Genomic DNA, 23,954 nt, shown 5'->3' on the forward strand with positions numbered 1-23,954 from the left:
AACCCTCCGATAGCCGATAACCACATGCCTCTTGAGTCCGGCTATTCAGACGATGTAGAGGAGATTGGTGAAGATATGGAGGAGTTACAGGATATCTTTCAGATCTCCAAGAATATTCTCAGTGAATGGAGTCTCTTTGTCAATGACACAAAGACAAAGTTTACCAGAGTGTATTTAGAAGAAGTTGGTGCGTGTGACGAGTGGGATAATGAACTAAGAGGAAAATAGGAGTGGAGAAACGAGACGCTTCTTGGTACTAAGCTTGGATCAGAGCAGGATGTTACTAATGGAATAAATAAAGCTAACTCTGCCTTCTGGTCATTTGACAAGCTGTGGTGCCAGGGATCAGAGAGGAGTCAGATAACTGAGAAGAGAAAGATCAAACTCTACGACTCACTAGTAGTATCAGTGCTCCTGTACAACTGCTGCTGCTGGGCCGTACCTCAGCATGTTCTAGAGTCTCTAGATGTTCTTCAGAGGAAGCACCTCAAGCGCATCCTACACATCTATTGGCCTAGCTCAATATCTAACAAGGCCCTCTACGCTCGTACCCAGACCAGGCCCCTTTCCGAGAGAGTGGAAAAGGCACGGTGGACAATGCTAGGTCATGTTCTACGCAGTGACAACGACACACCTGCCTACCAGTCTCTGTTATTTGCTACACTGGGGGAATGCAACGTCAATTAATGTCAATTAATGTCAATTAATGTCAATTAATGTCAATTAATGTCAATTAATGTCAATGTCAGTTTTGCAAAATTTTGGAATACTGACATTAATTGACACGACATTTTTCGACCAGAGATTATGTAGTTCTACCATATTTTTAGCACTTTAGAACGTTTATATCATCAATTTATTCACTACTATCACAATATATGGAAATGTGAAATGTGAAAAATTCAGATCATTAAATAATAAAACTAAAATAATACGGTTTTCCGAAATTTAATTTTCTTAAATGGGCGTGGCCATCTAAGGGCGTGATTCTCAACATCATCAGAACTTAAAACCCACATTAAACGAAATGCCTTCATGACATTTATATTTGAATAACGAATCTTAAACAGCTAACATTACTCCTTCATACTAAAAAAGCCAATTCTAGATATTTTACCTGTATAAGAAACCAATAAAATATGGGCGTGGCCGGTGGGGACCGAAGATGGAAGAGTTGGAAGCTGAAATTTTTTTTGTGGTCTTTGAACCTAAGGATCAACAGATAAGAACATACTCATAATTATTCAAGGACATTTTGTTTTTTTGAACCGGTCTAACTTACATAGACGTGAATATCTTGAATATTTATCGAATAATGATAATCTCAAATTTCAAGACAAATTAATGTCAATTAATGTCAATTAATGTCAATTAATGTCAATTAATGTCAATTAATGTCAATTAATGTCAATGTCAGTTTGGGGTTTTCATGGAATACTGACATTAATTGACGTTGCATCACCCCCGCTACACTAGGATGTCAAACACTAAAGGGACGAGTGGGTAGACACAGGACTAATTTGTATGATATTATTGTGAAAAAGGACCTATTTAAGAGACAAATTTATATAAAAAATGAAGATGATTTTACCAACTTAGTGAACTTAGCAAGAGATAGAGTAGGATGGAGGAGTTTATTTACTTTGAGACATATTGAACGAATGAGTCTTCGTAAGCGTAAATAGGCCAGCACTTTGCTGAGCCTCTTTAGGTGCTCTTTTGTTTATAGATGTTATTATATTATATAACTGGCTAAATGGCTCTTTAGATTATGAGAGCATCTATGTTTTGAAACAGAACTTCGATCTGGTTGTTTCACTTTCACACACCCCAATAGGTTCTTTACCTGCTTTAAGACTTCAGGGACTTCATTTTCAATATCTTCCGGGCTATCAATTACATTTAGATATTTCTTTGAATCCTGATTATTTTTTATTTCATTCAACGATCTATGCACAAGTTCCTCATCGTCACAACTTTTCAAATTGCTTGGACCTAGTGATCTAGTTAACTCTAGCATTACCGCAATGTGGGAAATAAAGGCAAAAGAATGCTTCCCTGTCACATTTGCATGGACATAATTAGTAGACAGCTTTCCTTGTATTTTTGGAATAGTTTGAATAGTTTCCGATGACAAGATTGGTTTCACTCTAGCTATTGGGCATGGCTGATGCACAGTATTCTGCACCACATCATCCGTACTCTTTGTTCCATTCTGACATTCTTGGGTAGGTAAAATACTCATCATCCGACGACGTCTTTTCTTAGATTTTAGTCTAATACCCGCTCCATGGATCGCACAATTGATAACGTAGGACACCTGGATTTTTTTCCTCCGAAAATATTGTATATATTCTGTAGGCAAGCTTCCTCTAAAGAACACCCAAGTCTGAATAAAACCCGTTGAATTGCTTTGGCCTTGATAATCTGGCCAGGTACCATGTCGTTACACTTCCGCAATTCAATTTCAAAATTCGTCCTGACCGTGCATCTATCTTTAATCGTTTCGGCATCGAGCGCCTTTCTTCCGGATTTCTCCTTACAAAGTTTGTTTTTCGGCGTGGAAGTGCCATCTACTGTGGCGAATCTTTTAGAAAGTTTGTTTAAAACAGTCTCTTTCTTCGCAATCACAGGCTTATCACCTTTTCCATCGTGTACTGGCAGTCGAATTGTACTCAGAGAACTTGTTGGAGGAGTATTTCTAGAGTTCAATTTGTCCCGATTTCCCTGCTGATTCTCATTCTTGATTGCAGTTCCACCTTCAATGAGTCGTGTAGACAACTTGTTAAGTGATGTTTCCTTCTTTGAATTTAACACTTTCTTGCTGCTGTTTAGTATTTATCTTATCAACATCAACTGGTCGTCCAATTGTGAATTTAGAATTGTCTACTGTGGGAGTTCTCGTGGTTAAATTATCAGTGTTAGCCCGCAAATGCTCCTTCTTCTTCAGACCCGTCGATGAAGATTTATCCATAATCGTCAATTTGCTTTGAGTTCTAGGTTTTGATGAATCAGCAGCCCTTTTTGAAGTGTTGACAACAACTGATACGTCCTCAGTAGATGGTTCGGGTACAGGGATTACAGCTGGAGGAAGCTCCGGAGTATCAATACCTGATGATGTGTCCTCAGTAGATGGTTCGGGTACAGGGATTACAGCTACAGGAACCCTTCAAGCGTATGAGCGACTCTCCTGATGCCTTCGCTAAATTGCAACGTAAACATCTGTCGTATGTGAGACTTTCCATAACCCTTCCGCACTTACACCGCCAAGCCATATTCTTTTTTCCTATTATATGAATGATTATATTAGTAAATTATACAATTATGTGTATATATAGATACAAGGTGTTTTTTTTTGTAGAGTTATCAAATCAGTTACAACTACAGAAAACAATTGCAAGAGCGAAGTACTACTAGTACTAAAGGTCAACACTCATAATTGAGTTTAATTTGGGTAATCATGTTAAAATTTGAACCGATTAGTCAGCCAAAATCTGATTTTTAATTTATGTTAAAAAAGTTAAAAAAGTTAAAGTAATTAATGTTAAATTCCAAAATCTCGATCTTAGAATTTAACTTTTTTAACGTGGACCCCCCCCCCCTGTCTCAAATGAACAAAAATTAGGTTGGGTTTCATTACTATTATCATAACTTTCTACAACCAATTAATTATCTTTCTCAGTCGCGCTATCGTGCTGGACGATGAAGCGATTAGTTGAGCGCCTACAGTCAATCATGCTATTAAAATACATCTACGGTACGGACATCTGTCCTGTAAGTCTCATCTCCTACTGGATAATGATAGCTCTACAAGGTCTTTCTTTGGTGGCACAGAAGGTTCTGATCTTCGGAGCAGTGATTGTGGTCCTGTCAAAAACTCAATATCAGCAGATGGATAGCTTGAGTAGATTGCAAGAACGAAGTTTAAGTAGGGAATTGAGGATTTATTGATTTAATTTTTATGTACTATCCGGATCGGATCTTTGTTCATTATTCGCATTATTGTGATGATTAATTATTATTATTATTAAGAAACTGTTTACACCATTAAAATATTCAAAACCCCTAAAAGAAATCAAGACATCCTAAAATGGTGATCGTTACAGATCAAGACAGCTAGAGATTAATAATTCACAATTTCTGGGTATTCACAATGTCTGAGTATTCCTTTTTGCGACAAGTAAAGAACCTCTTTTTTAGGCATTGGAAATGGTCGACGTTTGAGCAGATCACAGGAACGGAGTTTAAACATCGATGTTTCGTGTTTTACTATTAATATAGTATGCAATTGTTCAAAATAAAATGACGATTCTAGATATTGTTTTAAATGATCGTTTTCTGCCGAAGATTGTTTCGGTTTCTGCGTTTTAAAGTACTAACAACTGTTTTGTACTTACGGTTTCTATTACTTGGTTTACATTGGCATAACAAAAGTTAATTTATGTAAATTCAGGATGCTTTAAAAATTTAAAATTTCAGCCGATTTTGACTTTACTTTGTATCACAGCTTATTGACACAGTTAGTATGTAAGCATAAGACGTGTAGTACAATGTTAATGGTGTGCCCTGCTATAAACTTTATAATGTAAACGTGTACCTTGATTCTGGCATCAGCGAGGAGCCTGTAGAAGCAGCCGATACACATCAAATGTCCATAGTGGCACTGGTATATCTCAGTATTGGGATTTGCTGGAGAGAAAAAGAATTCAAAAAATGAGTTCTCAAATTAATTTCAATTAATCTTTGATAAAGTAAAAATGGTCTGCGAAGTAAAAAGTTATCACCGGCTATCTATCGAATGTGGGAGTTGATAGTAAAGAGTAGAAAATGGGATTTTACAGTGCAAACAAACCAAAACATGAAAATAGCTCACCCAAACAGACAGTGCAAATCAACAAATCTGAGACTTTTTCATGGAATTGAAGTATCTGTGCTTCTCTATCGTTACCGACTTTAATCTGAAAATAATTATTCAGTTAAATAGTGAAAAAGGTGTCGTGTTTTGAAAGGCTGAAATAAGTGATAGGATCTCTACCAACCGAGGAGAAATGTAGCTCATCAACAACATCAGAATTTATATCATTTTGATGAAAATCTATAGATTATGACAGAATTTGTTTTGCAGGAGGCAACTTAGAATTATATCAAGTATCAGACAACTTCCGTTGTACTGTGATTATTAATTCATAAAACTGTAAAATAACAAACATTTCAACAAATATAAATTATACATTTTCATAGATACGTAATGGTAATAGGATACATAATGGTAATAGACCATACCCTTTTAGTTTTATTTCTCGGAGTGTCCCGGTCAGGTGACGAGTCACGTGAGTGCCTGAGATTCTCCTCCAGGTCTCTTGAATACTGCCTGAATAAATGTGGATAACCAAATGTGATGAAAACTGAAAAAAATCAGCAGAAATCTTAATTATAAGTCATAGCGTGTGATTTTGATCATATTTCGAGGAGTTTCTTGAATACATTTTTTTTAAATAATTCATTACTTGGCAGTACATCACTAATAAAATCACTCACAAATTGTTGGACATAATTATTCGATTAGTTCAAACCTTTGTCTATTCCAGTGTTCTGAACTTCCTGACATTCTGATAGAGAGTATTAAATCAATGAGCAGAAAATTACAAGTGCAATAATTATTATTGAACGAAAGTAAACAACATGGCAAAATTGTTTGGAGATTCAGCAGCGACAACCAAAGAATTGGAGCCTGTGTTTTGATCTTGATCTCTTAGTACAATGGTAAAAGTACAGATTATGCACATTCATAACTAATTCATAATTGCTCAGATGGAGTTCTACATAATATCTGCTCGGAACTATTCACTATCAATTATAAAAAAGGAAAAAAAAGGCTAAAAGCGATTCGACAAAAATCCCTATTATATAAAACATGGGTCCGTGACGGTGAAAATTCCAAAATCTTTGGGTTCAGCGTCCTGTTTTTCAACAGCGATATCTAAAGGTGAAAGACCTTTGTTGTTTCTCAACATTAGGTTTATGCTTTTCTGTTCTGTTAGGTACTTGACGACTTCAGCTTTCCTGGATATAATGGCCTTGTGAATGCTTGTGTTACCGTCTTCATCTGTGATATTGATATCAACATTAGCCTCATTACATTACCAGCGCACACAGTCGAAGTGTCCTCTATGTGTTGTATGTAGAGGTGTTTGACTCTTGTCCCCCTTACTAATTATATCTGCACTGAGTGTACAGAGATATTGCATACAGTCTAGGTTACCCTTTGCTGCTGCGTAGTGCAGTGCTGTGTTGTCAAGTGCATCTCTAACGTGCAGTGTACATCTGCACCTTGATCACAGAGATACCGCACACAGTCACAGTAACCATTTAGTGATGCTATGTTTAGAGGTGTTCTACCATTGTCCCCCTTCCTGCTCTTGTCTGCACCATTTAAACATAGATATTTAATACAGTCTAGTTTACCATACCGAGCAGCCCAGTGCAGAGTTGTGTCATTGTCCTCATCTATAGCATGTATGTCTGCACCTTGATCACAGAGATAGGATAAAATCTGCCCATCTCCAACCTTTGCAGCAACATGACGTACCAACTCCTTATACTCTCCAGTTCTTTCTTGTAGGATTGGTTTCAGCGTTACATTGTCAACACTATTACACAATCTTTGTATTTTCACATAGTTATTTTCTTCTGTTGCTTCCCTTAACTTCAAGCAACTGCTTAGAAACGTCCATTAACTTGATAAAATTGAGAACCAAAGCACTATTAATACAAGCACAGGCAGCTGACTTAAAAAATACTTGGACTCCACAAACAATTTTAAATTGCAGTAATCAAATCTAATTGCAGCGGCACACACTTACTATTACTATCATGATTGTACTATAGACAGAAAATCTCTCAAATCGATTTTGGGCGCTTTAAACCATTTGTTGTAATGTTTTTAGATACTAAATAATATCTAAATTTATAAAAAAATTTATCGGAACGAATTAATTGATATTTAATAATTTATTCCGTAGTTTTATCTGATTATGATATTGATATTGTTATTATTGAACAAAGCTAACTCTAGACATAGTTAATATTACTTCTTTTAACAAAGGGACTTGGAGTATAAACAACCAAGTTTGCATAAATTTCTATCCAACCAAGAACTCAGGAGGCAAAGGTGGGTGTGTAAACTTTTGGTCTGCACTCTCCGATCCTGTATCACCCTGGATTCTTCTCGACGTATCTTTGTAAAAGGTATACACCTTCTAGTCAATCTCTTGCTACTCCAAGTCCCCTAAGATATCTGATCTAAAGTTCGTGCTAGTTATACAAATAATATAATAAAATTATTCAAACAATATACACATAATATAGCAATGACCCTATATGAAATCTACCCTTTAAGAATTAAAAAAGTTTCTTAAACAATCAAAAATTACCCTTGGCCTTGTGGCTCCAAGTTAAGATCTAGACTGTTTATATCAACAATGTTTGTTCTCGCACCTCTGTCTCCACGGAGAGAAATCACTATTGTTCTTAGGATTTCAAAGCGAAGGCGCTTTCTAATGTATCCTACAGCATCCGAGTACCTCTGGCCAGTGTGGTACTCCATCTTACTGGCCAGCTTTACATATTATGAAATATATTTTTGTCTGCTTTAATTGATACTAAATAAAATTGTTGTTTTCTTGAAATTGTTGTTTTCTTTCTCAGCCTGACTATCACTATTTATTGTTCAATGTTTTCATGGATAAGAAAAGCTAAATATATTTGTTTGGGATAATGAGTAGATAAAGGCTGCTTCACAAAGTCTATCTGGGCTTACTGGATTTGTAGACCTAGATATTTTCAGTTCTGAAATGTATAAAATATGTTACAGCTGAAAGCAGCGTATTTTGCCCCATTTTGATCACTATATCAACTCCGATATCCACCAAATTTTTCGGACATTTGTGAAAGCCTTGTTGAAAGGTCGTCGCCAATTTCCAGAATGATCTCATTTAAGGAACTGAAGATATATCCGAATAATACGACAAAAATGGTCAAATTTGGACGAATTTGGTCAAATTACGAGATTTTTACAGCTACTTTTGCTCCAAACGCCGCGCACCATCAAATTTGTATTGGCACCTAGGCGAAACTCACTGATCTTTCCAAAAAGGTATGACAAATTTGGTATTGTGAAAATTCTCACAGTCTCTAGAAAACAGTGGTACAAAAATTTTTAAAATCAATTAAAGTTGTAGTTAATTAATAAATTTGTAGTTAATCATTTATTAATTTTGGTGGTTAGATATTTATATTTGCACTGTCCATACTACATTTATGAGGCTGTCAACATTTCAAACACAAATAAAACCAGTGTTACAAGTCTGACGATCATTCTTCAAAATAGATCGACAATCGAATACCTTTTTTGTACAATCAACAGTGCAGCCAATCTTTGGAAAAAAAGTAACGTGTTGATGATGATGATCGGTCATATTTTTAGCCATGTTGTTCATGTTGACATGGTCGGTTCCGCTTATGTATAGCTTGATGTGATTTTTATTGTCATACGTTGTATGACCCGCCGCGCACGAAGTGCGCGGCTCCCCTTGTATCGTCGATACAATAAACTTATAATTAGGGAATAAACAAATTACAGAATATTGTATAACTATTAGAAAAAGTGGAGGTAGCGGTGTGGTGCATTAATAGATTGACAGCCTACTGATTTAAATTGTTTTTAATTATTATTAAATCTAAAATAGCTAATAATTTAATAAATTATTAACAGGCCCCTTAACGTGGGCAATAACATACGCTTTATAAATTATATAAACAAATTGAAGTTTATTTTCCAATGTTGTTAAGTGTCTCTTTAGATCTGTTTTGGTCTTTCGTGGGAGTTCCCACATTTGTTGGTTGAGAATGCTCAACATAACATGTTGTTTTTAAGTGAGCATAGTGGGTATATTTTTGGATCAAAAGGCTGCAATATGGCAACTTTAAAATTGGTTCTTTTAATCGTTTATTAAATATCAGTTTAAAAATACATAAATCTGGAATAGTGAAACAAATTTTAGTGAAACAAATTTAAAATTTTATCCTTTATTTTACAATCATAATATAATAATATTTATAAGCCTCCGTTTTGAAAGTTTTAAATTTTAATACATTCACATTTCTATTTAAAATTCAATTTTATGTACAAGTCAATAACTGGCCGCCAAAGCCGCGCATTCTTGAAAACAGGATTAACTTGATTATAGTTATACGACTATGTAAATTTAAAACTATCCGTGGTTTTTTCTTTTAAATAAATAAATTATAACTTTACCTAAGTCCAAAGCCAGCTTTGAAAAATTTACTATTAAATCATAATATATCGTCAACTTTAAATATTTACAATGCAACAATTCATTAATCTGTAAACACGCGTACTCCAGCCCCTAAACGCATAAATTGTTATGCGGCGCTGCTCAAGCCGCGCACGCACGTATTATTTTATACTGTTTGCTTTCTAATAAATATCGTGCCAATGTGTACGTCTAAATTGTAAACGTTCATGTTTTGTGTAAAGTGAATCCAATTGGGACTAGTGACAAGGATAAGGACCCAAGTGCCTGTACGGCTTTTTCGGACCCCTGTGGACCACTACTCTTGAAATCACTCTACAACATTGAACATCTATATCTACTACGTCATTTGGCAATTATTGTCATTAATCTAACTTTCTAATTAATTGCCGAGGGGGAAGAGTAAACGCTTCACATTAAAATTCAATATACAAAATTCAAAACCATCAATACGGTATTAAATATTATGGACAAGTCTATAGATCTATTTCGTAGTCATATATTCACATGATTTGCTTTATATTATCTTAATACTGTAATGAAGTACAGTAGGATTTGTGTTTCGAGAAAGAAAGGTTGCGGTCAAATTATTAACAAAAGTAAACAAAAGTCCATCAGGGACTCCGTGGAGTCGAAAAAGGTACACGGCTGCTGTCTGGTGCTGCTAGGCATTTATTGATCAAGATGTTTTATTGTATTGATTTATAATGATTCTATTGTTCGTGACTAATCAAGTTCTAAGTGGAGGTATAAAGTGTTGCTCAAGATACTTCGTCATCTCATGTCCAGTATAATGATTAAGATAGTATACAATGCAGTTTTAGTAGTTGACCCATACAGTTAAGTCCGTCATAACTCACAATCGTTAAGTCGTCGGTCAATTGTCAAAGTCGTTGTGTGTTTATTCGTTGAGATAGCAGTAAGATAAGATGTTACGCGCGCGCGCGTTTAATCCCGTCGACGTGAAATGTGACAATGAAAACGCCATAGAATTATTATTTTCGCGCGTTACGTAGAGTTTACCAGTGTGTAATACTAGTTAACACTGGGTGTACACTGAGTGTAAGTGTAAGTTTCATATACAAGCCGTTGAATATTTCCAATTTTGAGTGTATCGTGAGCATGTTTTACAGTGGGATTGCTCGGTACTAGTGTGTTTGTGTATATATATATATATATCATTTGTGGAGTATGGTGTAAGTAATGTTTTTGGTTGGAGTGCAGTGGTTATATGTATGAGAAAAGATATATGGTCATTTTAGTAACTCACATAAATCAGAACTTGAGCTCATTTGTGGCAAAATTAAGCTCACACCAATCAAGTGTATCATGCTTGAATTGCAATTCTCGTAAGGCAATTTTCAATATATTCTTAAACCCGTTTGTCGGAGTATTAAAACTTATCTTACTTGATGTTTGTCGACAGCTGTTCCACATGTAGGATGATTGGTAGATGAATTGTGAGGATGGTTGTGATGTAATGAAATAATCCTCTCGTCGTGGTGACCTGTTAAATGATGAGTACAGTGATAATGGTTCCTCTAACTTATTAATTTTGAATAGTTCTAAGAGACAAGTGTACTTGTACAGATTGTGGACCGTCAACAACCTGTGGGTTTTAAACAAGGGCTTGGAGTGTTCTTTTTGGTAAAAGTCCACCCCCAGTCTTTGCTTATCAACAGGTCGTGTTCGGGCACACGTTTTAAACTTCTCTAGGTAAGCTTCTCTATCCCCAAACAGAATTCTTATACACTTTTTCTGTGTTTTAAAGATAGGTTCAAGTCGGTTATTGCTAATACCACCCCACACAGATATTCCAAATCCTAAATGTGATTCAAATAGAGTATGATATAAATCCTTATAATACTGCTTTGGGACAATGTGTCGTATTCTGCACAGCTTTCCTACTTCGCATTTAAGTTTTGAGTTAAGTGACTGCGTATGTGATTTCCAGTTAAGTTGGTCGTCAATAATAACGCCTAGAAATTTAGCTTCTTGAACTCTTTTAATAACTACATTATTTAAAGTTAGTATGTTCTCGTCATTTTCTACTTCCTCTTTGGCCCGTGAGGGTTTAAAATGAATAAAACAACATTTCTTAATGTTAATATGTAATAAGTTTAGTTTCATATACTTGTACACAAACGATAGAACTTCATTTCCTTTTTCGTATAGTCTTTTGACACATGTGTCTTCTATAAATATGTTAGTGTCGTCGGCAAATAGTATAAACTTTCCTATAATTGATGAGTTACGGATGTCATTAATATAAATAATAAAAAGTAAGGGACCAAGACAGCTCCCCTGCGGCACTCCATAGACTACTGGAAGTTTCTCGGATTCTTCACCTAATACCGAGACATACTGGTATCTGTTCGACAGGTAACTTGCTATAAGGTTATTTGCATTTCCACGTATTCCATAATTTTCTAACTTATGCAGTAACTTTTCATGTGATATTGTATCAAAGGCTTTACTAAGATCAATAAATATTCCAAGAACGTGTTGTTTTTTCTTGAGGCAAGATTCTACGTGGTTCACTGAGTAATTTAGGGCATAACTGGTCAAGTGATTTTTACGGAATCCGTACTGGTTTTCATATAAGGAGTTCTGTGAATGAAAGAAGCTGTATAATCTATTGAATATAATCTTTTCAAATATTTTACCAAACACAGCTAGCGTTGATACAGGTCTATAGTTTTCAAGGAGTTCCTGGTTATCTTTCTTGTAAATGGGACTAATCCTTCCAACTTTAAGGTCATCTGGAAATATGCCATCTTTCATACATTCGTTATACAGTACAGTGAGTAAAGGAGTAACTATTTTAGAGGACTGCTTAATTACATGAATCGGTATGTCACTTGCCTTGCCATTTTTAAGTTCAGATATGATTTTGCTAACCTCGTCTGTTGTGCAGTCATGCATGTAAATGCTGGAAGTGTTTGAAAGCGGTAGATAATCATAGAAACTAGGTATACTGTTTATGTTAATTTGTCCAAGATCATTGTAAGCGGTATTTAGGTCAGAGGCTAATGATACAAAATATTTATTGAATTCGTTTGCTATGATCCTTCTATTTGTTATCTTAACGTTGTCTATTGTGAACAGCGGCTTTATTTCACGCCGCCGTTTACCTCTTATACGATTTATTAGTTCCCAGGTCTTTTTACTATCACCGCTATTTTCAGCAAATTTACCAGAGAAGTATTCTGTTTTCACAGTTTGACGTGTTTTCTTTAGGACTTTTCTGTATTCTTTGTAGATAAGGTAGCGACTACGTTTTAGTGAGCATTCAGGGCACTGGCAAATGCCGCCCTTGTTATCAGTTTCCCCGAGTTTACATTTTCTATTTCTTATCTCAACCCAATTTTCGTACAGTTTGTGCTGATTATTAATTGAGCAAATGAGACCGGGAGTTATCCAAGGGTTAACCTGAACAGTTCTCTTAGAGGTTTTCGGGGTCTCTAGTTTAAACGATTTTTCGACGCAGTTTTTGTAAGTGTCATGGAATTCAGTAAAGTTATGGATTGTTTTAGTTTTAAGCTCATCTTCAAGATCCACTAGGAAGCCGTTAACATTTGATTGACAGAAGTCGTAATATTGTTTAAAAGAAGTTTTTTCAGAGTTGACTTCAACATTCCAGTTAAATGTGTTAAAAATAGGTGAGTGATGAGTTATTCGTTCTTTTAGGGTGCCTGAAGTAATCACATTATCAATATCGTTAGTAATAATGTTATCTATGCAGGATGCTTTACAGCCTGGTTTTTCGTGGGTAACAATAGATATTAACGGACAAAATCCTTTACTGAATAATATTTCTTCATATTTTTGAACATTTTTGTTATCTTTATCATGAAGATCGATATTAAAGTCTCCAGCTAGATAACTAAACTTCGGCATGTGATCAAGAAGGTTAGAAAGTTCAACTAGAGCTTGGGAAATACAGCCACTTGGTGGACGATACAAAACACCTACATTAACAGGTTGATCTTCGTTACTTAATGATAAGACAAGTATTTCTAGATGTTCTGTGACTTGTGATATATTCTCAATTACAGTAGCATTTAATTTATCGTCAACATAAAGGGCTACTCCAGTGCCCTTTTGTTTGTTAGGTGCTGTGTCCTGATAGTAACTATTATAACCGTCGAGCTGAAATAGATTGCTTAATTCTTTTCCAGTGTTGGTTTCAGCTAGGGCTATTACGGAGAATTTTGTTTTGTACCTACAGGTTTCAATGGCAAGGTTGTCAAAATTTGATTTATTTCCATCAATATTTTGAAAGAGAATAGATGATTGTTTCTTTACTTGGTTGCAGAGAATATTTGTAAGGTCAGATGCAGTGTATGAGTTACAATCATTTAAAGTATTTGAGATTTTGGTTGTGTATTCGTCTAGGTTGTTGTCGTCGTCGTCATTGTCAGTGAGTAGTTTAAATGGGTTGTATTTAACCTTGTCTAAATGGATACAACGAGTACAGTAAAACTCATTAGATTGGCTATTTGGATTTGATTTGCGATAGCATTTATGGTGCATTATGCAGTCACAGTGAAAACATTCAACTATTGTTTGGCCGATGACTATGTTCTTAGAACAGACAGGACATACCTCCTTAATGAGGGGAGTCATGGTTGGTAACCATCCACGTGACCCTGACTAGCAGCAGCAGGAACAACAGGACCAGTTTCTCTTCCAGCAGTCGCATCCCTGTAGGATCTATCGTCTACCCTTGTGGACCTCCTCTTCCTTTTGTCGATACCACCGTTAATCCTGAGAAGAACAGTGTTACGAATAAATTGACCTAACTTTGCTAGTCCCCTCCAGTTGAGGTGAAGGAAGTCCGGTTTTTGGTATTTGTTGAGGTCGCGAGAGAGAGAGCGGTCAAGGAGACCATCCCTATCACAGAACTCATCAAATCCATCCACATAACTGACACCAAAATTGGACGGGAGCAGCCTACATCGAATCAAACTGTTAAAGTATATATAAGCTTTCTATTTAAATCAGCACGTTTAGAAGGAATTGTTGGACAAACATATACATGCACACCCGGATTAATAGATTGAATCTGGGCAATTTTTGAAACTAGATGGTTGTAGATTATATCAATATCGTTTTGGCTTTTTACATCTGTTTGTTTCAGGTCATTAACCCCACACAATATAACACAGTTTCTATAGCCACAGGACACATAAGGATCAATGCTATCGACAGTTGGGGCAAAGAATCGTTTTCCAGGAAGCCATTTGCCGAATGACTTGGCAGGATCAGAACCGAATTTCAGTCCGCCGGTGTTCGAGTCCCCAATGATACATGTAGCGTTTCTATTCAGGGAACTGACTGATCTCAATGTTATACTGTAGCGCAGCCCAGTTATCTCGCCTGCATCGATACGATGGTGGAACAGTGCTTGGCTACGACGAGTCATTACATATAATGATCCTGGGCCACATAGTTGCTTGTGCTCATCAATACCTGTACTAGCATCAGAGAAAGAAACATGACACGCAGTACCAAGAGAGACTGTAAAGATACTTGATTCCGGGTGGATAGAAGGCTCGTTATCAGAGTGTCTAGGCAAGGTGTTTTAAACTAATTACAACACTACAAATCTATTACATTTATTGAGGTATGACCAAAGTAATACGAATGTAATACGAATGTAACGTTAATGGAATGGAACAAATCTCACATGTGAACTCTTCAATTTGCTTCAATTCAAATCAACAACTTAATTCAAATCATCAACTCAATATCATGGACGATTCAATGGAAACATTTTTTGGAAAACTATTGTCGGAATGTGATCAAAAATGCAAAAACTGTACTGCACTCAAATCTCATGTCAAGTTTCTCGAGCGGAAAGTGATCATCCTAGAAGACATTGTTCAAACTTCTCAGACTATAGCAGAGATTAATGGTACGTTGTTACATCAAAGTACCAATCAGTCAATAGATTATCGGGCTGTCCTGGATAGGTGTTCAGATGTTGCAGTTCAGACAGAATTTGAAAACGATCAGATTGAATATGACAGTGAATGCGAGGTGCCTGAATCTTTCATGCTAATCAATAGTGATGGCATCATTGAAGCACCAGATTCTATCATTTCCAACAACACAGAAAATCAAATCAGTGGGAGTACAGGATCTGTCAATCCATGGAGTGGCAAGTATTATGCTGAAATAGATGTAACACCCATATCTAGTGTGGCCTTAAGTGTAAATGACGAAAGCCCTGACATTATCATACCACCTGTTGAACTCATTGATCAGGCACCGTTTCAAAAATTCTCCTTAGACATCTTCCTGAGAGAATTGGATTTTAGCCACCAGTTTCAAAATAGGAAAACAGCTTACTTTGGGGACTTCCCATATGTGTATAATGGGGGAAGTCACGAGGCGAAGGAGATACCACATCAGTCCTATCTGGCTGCTATCTGTTCATATCTTGATGTGTTACTCCCGGATTATGTTTACAACAGTGCTCTCGTAAACTACTACAGTACTGGGACAGAATGCATGCCTATCCATAGTGATAATGAAGAATGCATCGATGAAAACTCTTATATTGTTACAGTTTCTCTGGGTGCCTCTAGGACGATGCAGTTCACAGAAATTCAAACAGGAAAAGTGGTGTCTGCCCTAGATCTAAAGCATGGGGATGTTTGTATCATGTCTAAAAAATCCCAGCTTCATTACAGACATGAAATCTGTACTCAACCATCTTGTACAAACAAAAGGATCAGTATCACATTCAGACTGATCAAACCTGTAGCTGTTGTCCAAAGATTAACAAGTACACCAACCAACATGTGCAATGACAATTACCATGACCCATATGAAAACATCTCCAACTCCAGCGGCTATGTACCTTATCAAGAAGACGAGTTTATAGTTCATCCATCAAGGAAAACGAATGGTGCTTATCAGCACCGACCTCTAACCCCACCCTATACATTGCATCTCCACCATCCCATCAATCAGGGCGGCATGTTAACAGACAACAATTGTTCGAAAAGGAGACACCCAACGATGTGAGCACAGTTTATATCAGCAGCAGCATGTTTAGGCATCTGAATGAAAAACTGTTGAGCTCTTCATCTCAGAAGGCCAAAGTATTTTTCTACCCAGGGGCCAACTCAATCCAAATGTCCCAAAGACTCTTTAGCGACAGTCAGTTCAAAGTTCTCAACAAAGAAAAGGTTAAAAAGGTTGTTTTACTAACTGGTACTAACTGTGTTGATCCAATTGACCTCAACACAATGAACTTCAACAGTGCCACCAATGACATGGAAGAATTTGTTCAAAAATTGTGGGCAGAATTTAATAGTGCAAAAATATATATCTTAAATATTCTGCCTAGAGCTGTCACTAGTAAGAACATCATAGTGCAGGGACTTAATCGATACTTAGAGAATATGTGTTATAAGCATGGGCTAATATACATTAACACAGAACATGAAAATAATCTCTTTACTTTAAATTATAATAGAAAGGACAAGTATTTTGGCAGGGGCCATGACAATGTGCACCTTAATAAGTTAGGAATTGCCAGGCTTGGTAAGCATCTCAAATATGTAACTCACTTGTGTTAAACTTCATTAAAATTCTATAATCCAAGGGTATCAACATGAATAATAACAGGATTACTGTTTTATCTGGTTTAAAATGTTAGATCAGCACAAATTTCTAATAACTTAACGTTTTTATATCTCTCAAGCTATATTTATCACAAACAGAAGTGAGTTACTATTTTATGCTGTTAAATTTTATGATTTAAACTGCAGTATGATTGCTGATCCGAAATCCAATTTAAATCATATGTATGACATGATTTGAAACTTAGTCTACTTGAGGAGACTGCATGTGGATTTGTTCCCCATTAGCTTTGGTTTAACCTTATTCGTACCTCAATAAACGATAATCTCTCTCTTGGTCTATGTAATATACAGGGTGGCCTGACTAATCTGGCAAAAACTCTCGAACTACAGGAGCTAATATTTCGCGAAAAGCTTGACATAATTGGAATTAATGAGACAAACCTTAAATCTGATATAGACACTAGTACACTTAACTTCCCCTTAAACTTTGATTTTATAAGGTGTGATAGACCTAACGATAGAGGAAGAGGAGGGTGTGGTATATTGATCAACCAAAATGTTAACCACAAATTACTCAATTTAGATATAACCTACTCTGATATTTCTAAAATCGAAGCTATATGGATACAACTCAAGGACGCCAATCTTTACATTTGCTGCTTCTACAGATCACAAAACTTTTGTCATCTAGATACTTTCCTTGATTATATGACTGAATGTATGATGAAACTTCAAGGTAAGAAAGTAATATGGATTGGCGATGTTAATGTTAACCAAAACTCTTTATCTGATCTAGATTATAAAAAGTTAGATATAACAATGAAGCTCTTTGGAATGATACAGACTGTTACAGGAATTACTAGAGTTGCAAACTTAGATGGTAGAATAACGCAGAGCACAATAGATGTTGTAATGACTAACTGTTACTCTAATTTCATAGAGTGTAAAGTACTTGATGATAGAATAGGAGATCACCAAGCTCTTAAATGTGTTCTCGACTTTAAAGTAAATAAAGCTAGTAAGTTCCAGAAGGTCCTTATCAGAGACCACTCCTTAAACAATCTAAAAGCCTTAAGCTATTTTCTGGGATCCTGTAGTAACTACAGTAATATTCTAAGCTGTACTAATGTAGACCATGCGCTAGATGGACTTAATCATCACATCCAGGAATCGTATGATAATTACTGTCCACCTAAACAGATTAAATGTAATAGTGACTTTCTTTGTAATCCCTCTAAAGTACTGTTGGCAGAAATACGGAAGAAGAAGATGCTTTTCAGAAAGTATAAAAAGTGTTTAGGACAATTAAACAAATTCAAGTGTAAGTGTATTAATGGAATATGTAACTGCAGAAAAAGTGAACTACATAAGAAATGCTCTACTTCGTGGGATAACTATCGTCCCCAAAGAAACTATGTGACAAAATTATCCAAAGAAAACAGACGTACAAATATTGTTCAGGACCTTACTGTGAAAAGTGCAAAAAACGATTTGAAAGGTATTTGGAAAACTATCAAACATGCTTCAAACTTACCTGGAAAAATAAGTAGCTCTTCCCCAAGCAACTTAAATGTTAACGGAGTTAACCTGCATTTTGCCACAGTTGGTACAATATTACAAGAATCAATTAAGGAAAAGGATTCAGACGACTTTCTAGAATATATGCCGCCTCCACCAGAGTGTAAACTCTCTGTATTCGAAGAGGTGACTGTTGAACAAGTAAAAGAATATATACTCAGTATACCATCAGATAAATCTATTAACGATATCATGCCTATTAAAGTATATAAGTATATTATTCCCCAAATCATCGATCCAGTAGCTCATATTATAAACCTTAGTATGAAAAGTGGAACAATGCCGTTGGCATGTAAAATTGCATCAGTCACTCCAATTCTTAAAACTGGTGACCCTAATGATCCAAATAACTACCGGCCAATATCCATACTCCCCCTACTTGGAAAATGCATAGAATATTTTGTTAACCAACAGCTCACAGAGTATGTTGAAACAAATAAACTACTTACCAACAATCAGTATGGATTTAGAAAAGATCATTCCACCACTTTTCTAATGCTTAATCTATTTGATAAAATATTTACGTCTAAGGAATCACAGAAGAAACCTGCAATTGTATTCTTAGATATTAAAAAGGCCTTTGACACAGTAAGCCATAATATTTTATTGAAAAAAAAGTATTATGGAGTTGATGGCTTTGTCATAAAGTGGTTCAAAAGCTACCTTGGGGACAGAAAGCAGCACACCAAAATACGTGGTAATGTAAGCACATCACTTCCTGTTAAAACAGGTGTGCCACAGGGTAGCATATTAGGACCAATTCTATTTAGTTTATTCATAAATGATCTCAGTAGAAATTGCACACAATCTACTGTTTACTTATTTGCAGATGACAGTGCACTATATTTTGATAACATTTCCCGAAGCATATATGAAAATGTAATTAAGGATATGAAAGTTGTGTATGAATGGCTTAGAATCAACAAGCTGAGACTAAATGCTGCAAAATCTTCATTCATTGTATTTGATAGATATCCTAATCTGGACACGTTGTCAATCCCTCTGGATTTGGAAAAGAATGCCTTTTTATAGAAGAAACTAAATCTCAAAAATATTTAGGTCTCATGATAGACAATTTATTGAACTTTCAAGACCATATTGATTATGTGAAATCAAAAATTGCTAAAAGAATAGGGGCATTATACAGGTCGAAAAATCTTCTTCCACTGAAATATAGAAAAATGTTTGTAAATGCTCTTATGCTCCCCCAATTTGACTACCTGGATATAATATGGTCTAGGGCTGCCAAAACCAGACTTAATTCTCTTGATATATTATACAAGAAAGTAGCAAAAATTGCACTGGATGTTCATTGGCAGGAACCATCAGTAAATGTATATCGAAATATGAAGTGGTTACCCTTACACTTAAGACGACAACTCCATCTATCAACGTATATGTATAAATTTCTTAATGAGGCTGCACCATCATCATTCACCGGTAAATTTTCTTATGTATCCGGAGGATCACGTGATGCTGAGAGGTGCAACCTTTATATTCACAAATCCAGAACACACAAAACCTTTACATATTTAGGTGCAAAATGTTGGAATACAATTCCAGAGAACATAAGGACTATAGAATGTAGTGTAAATTTCTCACAATGTATGAAATCTAAATTTATGTCAGATGTAATTCAAGGAGTCTCATCCTATGAAATAAACAATAGTTTCGACTATTTCTACACTCTAGCTATGTGACAACTGAAACAATTTTTAAGGTGCTGGAGTTTTTGTCGGGTGGAAAGGCCCCCTGCGTTATATGACCTATTTTCAGAAGTATAGAACTTTAAACATCTCCTTTATTCGTTCCCATTTGTTATCATTGCCATTCTAATGTTGTTCTATACTTCTCTGTGTATAACTGTAAATAATATTACTTACGAAATTCCAAAGTGGGCATCTATGTAATTTTCAACATTAATTGTTACCTTCATGCCCACAGTTCACTGTTAAATCATATCTTATTTTACCACTCATTAATTTATTACTTATTTTGTTTTACAATTTACATGCTATATCCTTATGTCCCTAGAAGGGTGTTCTGCTAACAGTTTTTGACTGACTTGAATGTCCTGCACAGCAGATTGAAGCTTCTTAAATTATTTTTTATTCTTATTGTATTGCTGTGTAAATTTGATTCTAATTCTAATTCTAATAGGTGCTGCTTGTGCCGTCAAACCGATTCACCAAACAGCTGTTAACCTGAGGTTGGTCACCTGAACAAAACTCACTGTTGATTCTGTCGATGATTTTTCTCAAGGGTGGTGGTATATGTTCACACTGTGAACCAGTGGCTTTTGAAGCATAATCCTGCTAAATGTAAAGTTGTTCATATTAAACATACTTAATATATCTACCAGTTCCCAGCTCTTTGAGGATACTTTATACAGAAATGGCTTTTACCCGACTATCTCCATTGCAACACATTTTCGTCAAAACTGTAAAAGTTCCTGCATCGATAACATTTTAACAAATAAAATTGAGAATATAGTCTTATCAGGTGTTATTGAAGAACGGCTTGGTGAGCATGCCCCTATATTTACCTTCACTTCAGTAGAGACCCCTCGCAATACAGAGCCTCAGAAACATGTCCGCTATTATGATTACTCAAGTTCCAAATTAAAAAGCTTTGTATCTGAACTTGAGGTGAGGGTAAACCAGCTCACTCCTTCAACAAAATTTGATGAGTTCACGGCATGTTTTGACCAGACACTTGACAAACACTGCAAACTGAAGGTACCAAAAGTGACAAAAAGAACTCCCAAACTTAACCCATGGATTACAGACAGTATCATCCAGTCTGTAGAAAGAAAGCATGAACTGCATAAGGAGTGGTCTGACACCGTTACTAATAAGAACCCTGGTGGTAATTTCTTGCTCTACCAAGTATTTAGTGATTATCGTAGGATGCTCAAAGCTATCATTAAAGCTGCCAAACGTTGGCATTACTGTAACGAAATCGTAAACAACTGTGAAAAAAGCAAGAAAACCTGGCAAATTATTAACGAACTCAGGGGCAAAAAGAAGAGGCAAACCAAGCCCCCATTTATCATTGATAACCAAAGAATAGTTGATAGAAGAGCAATTGCTAATGGATTCAATGCTTGGTTTGTCTCTATTGCACCAAAGCTGAATGAGACACTGCATAATCTATCTGATGGCCTGCCTATATTACCCATGAAAACTTTCTATGACTTCCTAAACCCAAGAAATGAAAAAAATATTAGGCTAGAAGATTGCTCCTCGAACGAAATATTGAAAATCATAAGCGAGTTCGAAAATGGTAAAGCCAGTGACATTCCCATAAGTGTAGTAAAAAAGTCATCTCATGTAATTGCACCTGTATTATCGAATTACTTTAATATCCTTATGACCAAAGGTATATTTCCTGATGTCCTGAAAACTGGTAAAATAACACCTGTATATAAGAAAGGTAACCCAGAAGAAATTGAGAACTACCGTCCTATCTCCACACTGTCCGTCTTCGGTAAGATCTTTGAAAAGCTCATAATATATTCTAGAATATACGGATTTGTTAGCTCCCAGGGAGTTATATCGAAGACGCAGTTTGGATTTAGGAAATCTCACTCTACATCTCATGCAGTCAATTACTCTGTAAATTTGATTACGAAATCTCTTAAACTTAAGAATCATGTTTTAGGAATATTCATTGACCTAAGCAAAGCTTTTGACACTATCGACCATTCAAAGCACTTAAGCGAACTCTAAATCATTCCACATCCACTTTATGTAGACTTCGCTGCTCCCTTCCAGAATTTCTACACCAACAATTATATTATACCCTGTTCGAATCACATCTTTCCTACTGTATATCTGTATGGGGTGGGGCAGCGAAACAACGTATACGTAAGCTCATTATTTACTGCTCAGAAGTACTGTCTCAGAGTACTATTTGGTGACAGGCTGGCGTACCTTGATAAGTTTAAGACTTGTGCACGTACTAGGCCTATAGGACACCAGAAACTTGACCAAAAATTTTTCATAAAAGAGCACACCAAACCGATATTTAAGCATAATAATATTCTAGCTATACAAAATCTCTATACATACCACAGTTACCTCGAGCTCTACAAGATAATGAAATTCCGTGCTCCAATATCCTTACATGAAGGTTACACGTGTTCCTCGAGGAAACCCTGCCTTCTAATCTGTCAGGCAGACCCACCTGACAATCACAACACTAGATCAACCAAAATTTTTAACATTATAACCCCAAAATTCAGAATGACTGACTTTACTACTAGTGTAATGTGCTTGCGAGGTAAGCTAAAACGTGCGCTATTAACGAATCAACATAATCACGCCCTGCTTGATTGGACTGTCAAAGATTTTGACTGCGCAAATCTTATTTCCCAAACATTATAACTGGCTGGTCACACACATCTCAATTATAATTACCCTAGGCTACTGTTTTCCAAGTCTTGTCCTGTGAGTAAAGTATGTGTGAGAAAGTTTTAATAAAATTATTGTATATTTACTTTTGAATTTAAAAAATCTAATTTGAGAATGAAGTTTAAAGAAATTTTAATTAGCACTGTATAGTTTAAGATATTTATAGCTTATTATAACCATTGATACAAAGGCCATAATCTTTCGCCAGCTCTCCAATATCCACCTTGAAAGCTTGAAGCTGCATTTTATATCCTTGAACTACACAATATAAACCAAAGAATGTTTTAGTGTAGACTTTTTGTCACAACAAGACTGCAACCTATAATAACAACTATAAACAGAACCCCTAATGTCTGCTTACAATTTTTCTTCCAGTCCTAATCTGAGCCTTGTCTCTATAAACTTAACTGAACTAGCGTTTCGGTGTGTGCAAAAGCTTCCAGGCACGCGCATTCCTTGCCCCGTTAGTTACCTGTCCTTCCAAAACCAAACTAGCAGTCAAGGACAAAAAGTCATACACCAAATGGGCATTATATTTTATGAATTGTTTTACATCTTTTTATTCTGTAAAAATGTGCTAAAATTAAATTTCTTGTTTCATTGAAATTTCTTGTTTCATTGAATCTTAATAGCAACCCTAACTTAAATTATTTAGTAAATGGCGTAGAACTTGAAGTATCTGATCAGGAAAAAGATTTGGGGGTTATTACCCATAGTTCCCTGCTTTGGAATGAACAGATAAAAGCATGTTTTTCCAAGGCAAATCGTATGATTTGCTGGATTGTAAGGAAGATAATTAGAGAAAAATGTGTAATGATAGCCATCTATAAAGCTTTGATAAGACCTCATCTAGAGTATTGTGTCCAATTTTGGAATCCAGTTGCGGCTCATGGAAGTTGGGGGACTATTTTGGAGCTGGAGAGCGTCCAGAGGCGGTTTACCCGTCTGATTGATGAGGTGGGTACTCTTCCTTACAGCCGTAGACTGGAAATCCTTAATTTGACAACGCTGGCAGAGCGGCGAAT

At 35.9% G+C, this 23,954-nt stretch overlaps 3 protein-coding genes across 4 annotated transcripts in view; 2 read left to right on the plus strand and 1 right to left on the minus strand.

Moving 5' to 3' along the window:
• Window positions 1-23,954, minus strand: part of LOC134819366 (zinc finger TRAF-type-containing protein 1-B-like) — a 102,985-nt gene that overhangs the window by 14,648 nt on the left and 64,383 nt on the right. The window contains exons 1-4 of one of the 2 annotated variants that reach the window (XM_063829295.1): window positions 5,574-5,622; window positions 5,284-5,371; window positions 4,874-4,958; window positions 4,598-4,689 (exon numbers count right to left, since the gene is read on the minus strand). In XM_063829295.1, the coding sequence (XP_063685365.1) occupies window positions 4,598-4,689; window positions 4,874-4,958; window positions 5,284-5,371; window positions 5,574-5,608 (300 nt within the window). In that variant the 5' untranslated portion in view covers window positions 5,609-5,622. Of the gene's footprint in view, window positions 1-4,597; window positions 4,690-4,873; window positions 4,959-5,283; window positions 5,372-5,538 lie in introns of those variants that run through there. The other variant, XM_063829297.1, reaches the window with a different exon arrangement.
• LOC134819367 (small ribosomal subunit protein eS4-like) overlaps window positions 1-23,954 on the plus strand; it is a 79,237-nt gene that overhangs the window by 10,077 nt on the left and 45,206 nt on the right. The gene's annotated exons all lie outside the window — the stretch shown is intronic.
• Window positions 14,941-23,954, plus strand: part of LOC134819364 (probable fumarate hydratase, mitochondrial) — a 57,707-nt gene continuing 48,693 nt past the window's right edge. Inside the window, exon 1 of the mRNA XM_063829293.1 lies at window positions 14,941-14,964. The gene's annotated coding sequence lies outside the window, so the exon portion shown is untranslated. The remainder of the gene's footprint in view (window positions 14,965-23,954) is intronic.

The sequence above is a fragment of the Bolinopsis microptera genome, chromosome 8 (assembly GCF_026151205.1).
Source record: "Bolinopsis microptera isolate Bmic1 chromosome 8, MBARI_Bmic_1.0, whole genome shotgun sequence".
Lineage (NCBI taxonomy): Eukaryota > Metazoa > Ctenophora > Tentaculata > Lobata > Bolinopsidae > Bolinopsis > Bolinopsis microptera.